This window comes from Rhinopithecus roxellana, chromosome 16 (genome assembly GCF_007565055.1).
Source record: "Rhinopithecus roxellana isolate Shanxi Qingling chromosome 16, ASM756505v1, whole genome shotgun sequence".
Classification (NCBI taxonomy): domain Eukaryota; kingdom Metazoa; phylum Chordata; class Mammalia; order Primates; family Cercopithecidae; genus Rhinopithecus; species Rhinopithecus roxellana.
Window position 1 is genome coordinate 99,704,008 of NC_044564.1, and position 9,762 is coordinate 99,713,769.

General features: G+C 44.2%; 1 protein-coding gene across 2 annotated transcripts in view; it reads left to right on the forward strand.

Moving 5' to 3' along the window:
• The window catches only part of PBX3 (PBX homeobox 3), a 234,441-nt gene extending 228,134 nt beyond the window's left edge, over window positions 1-6,307 (forward strand). The window contains exons 7-9 of one of the 2 annotated variants that reach the window (XM_010365873.2): window positions 989-1,101; window positions 1,904-1,993; window positions 4,752-6,307. In XM_010365873.2, coding sequence (XP_010364175.1) covers window positions 989-1,101; window positions 1,904-1,993; window positions 4,752-4,844 — 296 coding nt within the window. In that variant the 3' untranslated portion in view covers window positions 4,845-6,307. The remainder of the gene's footprint in view (window positions 1-988; window positions 1,102-1,903; window positions 1,994-4,751) is intronic. The other variant, XM_010365874.2, reaches the window with a different exon arrangement.
• The last annotated feature ends 3,455 nt before the right edge of the window (window positions 6,308-9,762 follow it).

The following is a 9,762-nucleotide window of genomic DNA, read 5'->3' on the forward strand; positions in this document are numbered from 1 at the left end:
AGAGTGCTCTCACTCATGACTATTTTAGCTATCTCTTTCCAGTTATCACTTTAGGGTCAGTAGTGGTCTGTGGAGAGTGAAATAGCAGAAGTGGGAAATGCAGCAGTTGCTGTGCATGAGGAAGCTGGAATGCTGGAGAGAAGTGCAGCAGTGCTTTCTGCCCAGCGCCTCTGTCCTTTCTCTGCCTTTTGGCAACATTGTCTGAGCAGGACTGATGGCATGCTCAGCAGGTGGCTAGCTGTGAGGGTTATGGTGCTTAATACACGCATGCAAGATTCTTGGATCCTTGTCTCGTACATTTTGGCTGCATTTTATGTGACATTTGTGAGGGGTTAGAAATACTTTAAAGTTTCGGGGAACTTGAATAACAATGAAAGATGTGCAGGTAGTCCAAACAGATGGACTTCAGTAGCAATTCCAGGGACTTTTCTGAGAAGGTCTCTTAAATATATCTTTAGAAGTTCAGAAAATAGGGGATTTTTTGTTTGTTTTGTCTTGTCTCCTCACCCCCCAGTTCTTTTTAATGGCACATAAAAACAGGTGAAAGCAGAGGGAGGTATATGCATAGCTAAGAAAGAGTTCCTGGGAAAGTCTCTTCTCTGGGTGGCTGTCCACCGTGACAGCCTTGTTGACAAGCTCGTGTCATGACTAAATCCTGCAGATCAGTGGAAACAAGGGGAAGGGTCCAGGCCAGCTGCTGGGTGTTTTGGTTTATTTTTTTCTTTTTAATTTATTTTGATTTGTCTCTTGATTTTTGGTTTTGTTTTTTAAGTTTGGGCTTCCCCATTGATGGGACTTCTCCTAGATGTAGAGTGACTCACAGGACCCAACTCTCTGGAGTTACTCTCCATCCTCTTAGATCTGGAAATGCTTTATGTTGTGCACAGCCTTTCCCTTCTGTACTGTTTCTCCTCTCCCTGCCTCTAGGTCTTTGAGGATTATGTGTGTAGCTCTCTGTTATTCAGCTACTTAACTCTTTCCTTTCCAGGTTCTTCTGGTTCTTTTAACCTCCCAAATTCTGGGGACATGTTCATGAACATGCAGAGTCTGAATGGGGATTCTTACCAAGGGTCCCAAGTCGGAGCCAATGTGCAATCACAGGTAGGAGAGATGCCCCAGAGGGGCCTTTCTAGCAGGGTAGGGTTTGGGCTCAAAACTCCTTCCTCTGACCCTATGGAAGTGGTCTACACATCCATGCAGAACCTGTGCTGGGTGCTTCCAAACAGGACCCATCTGCCCTACCATTTAATTTAATGAGAAGTCAAGTGAACAGTGACTTTTGATGATTCAAACCTGATAAACTTTGTGAATGCATTCGGCTCTGGCTTGAGCTCATGGAGAGGGGTTGGGTGCATCTTACTTTTGTCACAAAATAGAACAGAAAAATTGAGTGTTCCAGTGTGTATATGGTTTAAGAACATGTTACTGTTTCATTTCTTAAGTCAGAGTACAAAATCTGAGTTCTTAAATTATAACTCTATAATTTCTACTCTTTTCTTGTCCTCTTAATTGAGAACAGAACTACTCATATAGTTTTTATACATTTAGGTGTGTGTGTATGAGACATAGAGAAAGTGAGAGAGAGAGAGAGAGTTGAGATAATTCCATATACACAATTCTAAGTAGGTTTTCACCCACAGCCACATCCATTTGGTTGCTGTAGATGGAAAGTTGCATTGCTTGCCATGAAGATGTTATTGTTTGGCTGGCATGAAAAACAAAGATTTGTGAGTTTAAATATGCAAAGAATGGTTGAAATTCTGCCAGTCACATTTGATTGATAAATTTGTCTTTCATTGAAGATGTTAAACCCTTGTGGCACACATAATTCAAATTATTTCCTTTTGTAAGTGATGACGTTTTAATAGATTTGGGATGATGAATTTTGTTTTGTCTCACCTAGGTGGATACCCTCCGTCATGTTATCAATCAGACGGGAGGCTACAGTGATGGCCTTGGAGGAAATTCACTGTACAGTCCACATAATTTAAATGTGAGTACTCTGGGGAGCCAGCTGTAGGAGCACAGTGTCAGGTAAACAGTGACTAATAAAGAAATTAATAGCCATTTGACCTGCCTTCTCATCTTATTGGCAGGTAGGGAAGGCAGCATCTTTGCTGCACTTTTATTTTAAGAACCTAAATGCTTGATGCCACCTGGATACCCTTAGAAGTCGTCATAGATGCCCAGAAGTGGCTGGTGTCCTGTCATCAGCAGGGACTTAAGCATCAGCCCATTAAGATGCCATTTCCTACCATCGGTGCTGTGTTCCAGGGAGACAGTAGAAAACAGGTCATTTATCTTAGAATCAGGCAGCAGGAAAAATTCCGAAGCAGAACTCAGGTGAAGGTGGTAAGTTTGGAGACTCCCAGGCAGACCAACAAACCAAGCTAAACAAATAATTCTGTTATTAAAAGCATCTTGCTGTATTGTCAATGTGGGATGCAAAACATATTTGACAACTTTAATTATGGAGGAAATGATTTTAACTTTTGTAACTACTTCACTACAACTTTACCTTTCCCTCCACTGACATGGATGGAAAATGGCAAAACACACAGCTCTGGAAAAGGGGGAAGGGGCAGGGAGGCAGGTCATCGTGGTGGTGCTGCGGGGTGTGGTGGATGGAGTCTTGGGTTCTAGACTTAGGAAGGAAATTAACTGCCCAACTCACGGTAGTAGACTCAGGAAGAAAATGGGCAAAATTCTCCCTTTTTAGGCCCTTGGCTTGCTATGAGAGTAAATATTAATGATTTAAAAAGTGATTGAGGATGTTCAATTGTAAAGGGAAAAAAGGACCATTAAATACTCAAATCTTTTACATTTGAAATGTCAAATCTTTCTTTTTGGGCTTATAAATAACTCATAATAACCCACAACAAACCATATAAAAAGCCTTTTAGTTGCATTTCTCCTTTTTCATTTAAGTGTTTTGAAATGCTTCAGAGAATGTGCGATATCCTTATCAACATGATAAAATATGAAACTGTGATTGCCTGCAGCATTTTACAGACATGAATTCCATCTTCACTGATGAGGCTTGATAAGGCGCTGTTGTATAATACAGTGCATAATCTCAAACCACCAGAGTAAGGATTAATTTATTTTGAAAAAAAAAGAACGCTTGCTGACAACCTCTCCTCCAGCTGCCACGCTGGGTAAAAATATTGTACATTTGTTGTTTATAAATTTGGATAAAAGAGGAATGATGTTTACTTCAGATGGAATATCTTTAGACTTGTATCTGTGTGAGAGTTTTTCTTTTCCTGAGTAGATTTTCATACCTGACGGGGGAAACAGCTTACCTTTTAGATAGAGAAGAGGATTTCTGAGAGTCCACCGAACACACACGGGCATGTCATTAGCCAACCTGGCACAACAGAGGCTTTAAAACAATACCACCATAGCTTTTTTTTTTTTTTTTTTAAATATTGTTTCGTTTTGTTTTTCTTAACCTGAATTTGGTATGCCTCAAGCCTGGAGAATCCTCTTCCCTTAGGCTCCGGTCATCTCTGTGGGGTTGTTAGGGTTTTCCCTCCCTTTCCATGGGTCGTGGAGGTAGAAAAGGTGCTTTGCATGCCGAACTCTGCAGTGAATCAGAAGACAGGGAGTTCTCCAGGAACTGTGATCATGGGAGAAGAAACAATGGCTGCCACATGCTCATCTAGGAGCTATATCTGGGCTGGGCAGGGACTCTAGACAGAGTTCTTAGCAGCCTGGCAGCCCAGGCCTGAAAGAGGACATTTTGGATGGACTTGCAGAGGAAATTGCAGGTAGATGTGAGGGAGGCAGGAGGCACCTTATGATCCACCCTGACATTGGTGTGGGGGGTCCGGGTCTGGGGGCAGCGTGCAGGCAGAGGGTGGTTGGTGCTGTAGGCACTGGGAGCCAGCTCACCCTCGCCTCCTCTCCAGAAAGGCCTGCCCCGTCACTTCCACTCAGTGTTCCCCAACTCACGAGGCTGGCACCTCCCTCTTCTTGACTGACATAAAAATATGTAGCGACAAGCTGTCTGCCACAGCAGAAATCTGATCAGACATTGATGTCAGCAATTGCCACTATAGGCCAAGACATAAGGCAAATTTGTTTCTGAGTACAGTTATTGCTGCTGCGGGTCTGAGGCAGGAAGGGCCAGCAGCATGTGGAAGGCAGGAGCAACATCCCAAATAGCAGCCTCGGCCACAGATAATTGGAATACAGATTTTAACAGTGTGTGCTGCTCCGCGGCTCATGCATTTTCATTCTGGAAGATCCTATTTGGAGGGAAATTCTGGCCTTCACTTTCCAAGGGTTACAGTAGCTAGCTATCAGGCGTGTATGGAAAAAGGGTGGGCAACTGCTTCTCTGTGGAAATGATGATTAAGCCGGGGTGAAGTTTAGACTTCACGGAGCCCAGGCTTTTGCTGAGGCATTGCATTGAGCTTCTCCACTGCTCCCTTCTTAAGAGATTCTTTTTGAGACACTGTAGTTTTACCAGCAGATCAAAGGCCAAGCTTGGTGCCAGCATGGGCCTCGCTGAAGCCCTTCTTCGGCATGTTGATTTATTGCCAAGTCTTTACTTGATGGGATGGATTTGTTTTACATGCATTTAATCCCACTTTAACACATGCTGCCAACTCCTGCCACAGTGGGTTTAGAAAATACATTTTGCTAATGCATCTCTGCTCTCATGTTGTCATCCGGGTGTTTTAAATTGGGGAGTAGAATTAATATGTAGACGTGCACCCGTTGAACTGTATTTCTCCTTTCAGGCTAATGGAGGCTGGCAGGACGCAACAACTCCATCTTCTGTGACTTCTCCTACAGAAGGCCCAGGAAGTGTGCACTCGGATACCTCTAACTAATCTCTGGCCACACTTTTCCCTGAGCTGACATGCCTTGATAAGTGCATTCAGAGCAATAGGAGGAAAAGGAAAGCGTTTTTGTAGCCCACCATCTACAGCTTTACTGTAAAACCTTGTCTTATTAGAGAACTTGGTAAATCTGTTTTTTAAGGAATCATAATCATTTGTATTTATACTTAAAAACACACAATGTTAAAAAAAAAAAAAAAAAAAGCACTTTATCCAATTAGGCCAAGATTTAACATTGTTGACAGTCCTGTAGCTATTTTATCATAATTTATTATCAATATTTTACATTAATGGTTTCACAGTTGCCAATTACTTGGCCTTAAGGGTAAAAAGTACAATATACACTAAACCTCAATCGTTAAAGCAGATGCAAAAATTCACCTCACCTAAATTGAACTTCTTGCATATTTCCATTACTGACTTGGATTGTCTTACTTTCATATCACTAATGGAGTTGGAATAAAGAGCTGTTTGGCTATCCCTGTTAATGATGGTTGTGTTTAAGAATCTTCCTCGTCACGTTTGTGTTCAGATCTCTTATGTTATAATTAGATCAGAGACTGGTAGCATCGTTTCTCTCTCTGAAAGCACCAGTGCCCAGAGTCTGCTCGGTAATAAAATTATGGATCCAGATTGTTCTGAGAGACGAAGATACTTGCTGCTGATAGAGGTGAAAACGAGATCGATCCGTCTGGGGTTTTACGGTGTGCACTGGGTGCTGCATAGACTTGTCAAGGTTTGCTACGTCCTCTGGGCATCCGCAAAAGGCCCTGCTCTCTGGAGTGTTGTATATAGTGTAGCAAAAGAGTATTTATACATCCCACCAATCAAAACACAGCTTTATTACCTCATGCGAACTCATACAAACCAATAGAATTTCAACATGTTCTGTAGCTTAGAGTGCTCACTTACTACCTCTGAACAATACTCACGCTGTAGTTTGTCTCTTTCTTATCTTTTTGCATCTTGTAATTAACTTTGTTTCCCTTCATAAAATGTAATGTACATTGTAATCTTTTAAAAGAAAAATCAGGGTTGCATTTGCAACTTTTAAAAAACCGAGAGTGGAAACATTGGGTCTTAATTCAACACAGGATCAGTAAAACTGTTGTAAATACTGAGAAACATTTTGAATGTTCTTCATCTTACTACTAATCCATGCAAAAAAAAAAAAAAAAAAAAAGCAGCGACTAATTGTGATGCATTCAGATTTCAGTATTCAGTACTGTATATTTCACCCTGTGTAATGGGGCCCCCTCTCCTTTCTCTTTTTGTATTGTATGCGATTCTGAAACTGATTGAGTCATGAAAATAATTTGTGGCGGTGATTCTAATGTATTAAAAACGTTTCGTGTTCCTTTCTAACTGGATTACACCCTGGATTGAAAAAGTCTTCCTCGTGGTAGTTATATGTAGTTTCAAACATGAATAAACTTTTTGCTTTCATGATTAAATGTTGATGCAGTTTCTTACTTCACTATTTGAGCCAGCAAAGTGCAGGGAGAGGAGAAAGTGCACCCAGCACCAGGCCTGGGAGTGTGACTGCCTGCCTGTCGGAGATGACTCTGAGATGATGGTGGGGCTGGGAGGGAAGGAGCAGCTGCTGTTGAGTGTGCAGGCGTCGTGCCACCTACTGAACCATCGTTGGGAGTCCTCACTTGATCCTGATGTGCTCAGTAACACCGCAAGGAAAACTCCATATTCATAGATGAGGAAACCAAAGCTCAGAAAATTTAAGCGAATGCCAAAAGATCACAGACCTAGGACAGCAAGGGGTCACACCTTGAACGCAGGTCTCTCTGCCCTCAGCTCACACTCTCCTGACCTAGTGATGCCTTTGGCACTTGTTAGATGGATTTTTTTTTTTTTTTTTTTTTTTTTTTTTTGAGATGGGGTCTCATGCTGTCACCCAGGCTAGAGTGTAGTGGTGCGATCTTGATTCACTGCAGCATAAAACTCCTGGGCTCAGGTGATCCTCCTGCCTCAGCTTCCTGAGTGGCTAGGACTACAGGTGTATACCACCATGTCTGGCTAATTTTTCTTTTCTGTAGAGACATGGCTTGATATGTTGCCTAGGCTGGTCTCAAACTACTGGCCTCAGGCAATCCTCCGACCTTGGCCTCCTGGAGCTCTGGGATTAACAGGTGTGAGCCACTGGACCCCACTGAAATTTTTTTTTTAAGTTAATTTGTTTTTTTTTTTTTTAGAGATGGGTTCTGACTGTGTTGTCCAGGCTGGTCTTGAGCTTCTGGGCTCGAGCAATCCTCCTGCCTTGGCTTCCCAAAGTGTGGGATTACTGGTGTGAGCCACTGCGTCTGGCACACATTTGCTTCTTCAACTTTAACTTCTTTAACTACAGTTAAAGACTAAGAAAAGTTTGGAAAGAATGGGCCTCAGATGCCATTGAGAAAACAATCTGTGCAATATTCAACATACCTTTTTAAACTCTAAATTTGTAATCTTGTAAGACCAATTAAAAATCTTTTAACTGGATTTAACGTTTGTTTTCTTCAAATTGTTAGAAATTCCATATGTTTACATATACATCTGTCGCTAATATCTAAATCTTTATAATAAAAGAGGTCAATGGCAGGTAATTGGCCTGTTTACTATATCTCAAGGAAACTGACTCACAGGAAATCAGATTAATGTTAATTAGTTGCAGCAAATTGTCTATGATAAATACAACTGTTTGACTCTTTCAGTTGGTAAAGCCAGGCCAAACAAGGTCTAGGGCCACCATTCCCATTAATCTCCAGGCAGTTACACTATGAGGGTAAACTTTATAAAATAGATTGCGCTCCAAAGCCGTCCTCCCTCACTGGGTGCTCAGCCTGCCTGTAGGAATTGCTCCCATGGCTAAATAGTTATTTGCATGATTCAAGTTAGCTTGTGGGTCAGCCTTTCTCATCTTTGTAAATAAAACAATATATGCTATGCGGTTTTGCAAAAATATACTGTGGGAACATAACACACAGGCGCACCCAAATTCATCTTTAACATCCCAAAGCAGACACTTCCTCGGAACCGCCTTGAGTCTCACCTTGGACCAGTGTGTGGAGAGAAGCACAGGCCAGTGCTTAGAGGAGATTCACACGTTGACTAGCAACCCCTGAGGGAATTATGGGCGTCTCCGTTATCCTAGGGAGGCTGAAATGAAAATAACAATGTTCTTCCTATGTGCTGTGTTAGGAAGCATGTGCACGTTTTCTCTCTTCACTCCTCACCACCTCCCTGGGAGGACAGAAGCATCCTCACTTCATAGGTGAGGAAACTGGGCCACCACACAGGCCCTCTGGCCCAGCCTCTGGTGTCCCCTGGGGTTTGTAAAGCGCTCCAGACATGGAGACTGTGCGGGCATGTCTCACTCCAAATTGGGTGAAATCAGTCGTTGATTTTAATAGATTTTCACCAGGTACCTTTTCTGTGTCAAGTGGTGGGTTAGAGGCTAGACTCAGAGATGAGTAAAACCAGACCCCACCCCCTGACCTAGCCCTTCTTGCTCAAGAAGCCAACACTTAGCGCTTCGGAAAGCCTGGTGGGCTTCTGAGCCCTGGGACTAGAGAAGTGGGGGTCCCAAAACCCATTACAAGATCAAGGAGAGTAACAACAGGAAACTGCCAGAAATACCCAGTCACGGGCGAAGGGGCCTGTCCACATACCGCTCGATGCACAGGAACCCGTGTGCTTACTTGAGAGTACGTGTGTGTTCACAAGCATGTGGGGCCCAAGGGCCTGTGCAGCTGTCCATGTGGGGATGGGTACCAGGCTTCTGCTTGGGGTGCACAAGTGGTGTGAGTCTCTTAAGTCTATTGGACCAGGTGACCTTGCAAACCAAGTTAGGGCTGTTCTGTAGCCCCCAAACAAAACAACGTCCATGTGCCATTCCCTGGCCAGAAGTGGGGGTGGGAAGGGGCGGCATTCCAGAGAAGTGAAGAAGAAACGTTAGGCTGAGTCTCCCAGGCGGGGTGAAATGTGTGCTGGTGCCAGGAGAAAGGGTCCTCCCCTCTGGGCCGGCCCCCCACCAAGCACCTCCCACACAGTATCTCATTTAATGCCTGTGGAACCCCACGAGGGGTGCTATTATCTCATTTTCCCATGGGATTCTGGGGCTCAAAGAAGCAACGCCACCTGTCCAGGACTGGGGTTTACCCTGTGAAGTCCCCATGTGCCACATTCAGCAGCCACTAGTATCAGACAGGCTGTGGTGAACTTGGGCCATCAGGCCTCCAGTATGAGATCCCGTCTGGGGGGTGGTGACCAGGGAAATCGTCCCTGCTTGTGACTTTCCTGCCCATGCCTCAGTTGCCTGGGCCACCTGAGTGTGGGTGTCCTGTGGGGGTGTGTGTGTGTGTGTGTGTGGTGCTATCTGTGTCCATGGATCATGGGGTTGGAGGTGAGAAACAGGAAGACCCCCTTTTGTCTGGCTGTGCTGGACTGGGCCTGGCACTAATGGGGGCAAACAGAGCACCTCCCTGGGAGGGCAGCTGTCACAGTGAAGGTTCTGGAGCCCAGCAGCATGGGTTTGAATCCTGGCTCTGCCTCCTACCAGCTGAAGTTCTGCATGCAGGCCTGGGCACATTCTCCACGTGTACTTTACCATGGGTAGAATTTTGCCTGGGCTTCGGTGTGCACCCGTGCCCCCATGGGTGTCTTCCCAAGTCCCAGGCTCTGCCCCACTCAGCTCTGGCCCCAGTCTCCTTAGTTCTCCTGGCCACACAACCAGCTCTGGGTTTGAACAGATCTTACCCCCAGGTTCTGGGTTCCAACAGATGTGGTTGTTTGTTTGTTTGTTTGTTTGTTTGTTTGTTGTTTGTTTTGAGACAGAGTCTCGCTCTTGGCTAGGCTGGAGTGCAGTGATGTGATCTCAACTCATTACAACCTCCACCCCCCAAGTTCAAGCGATTCT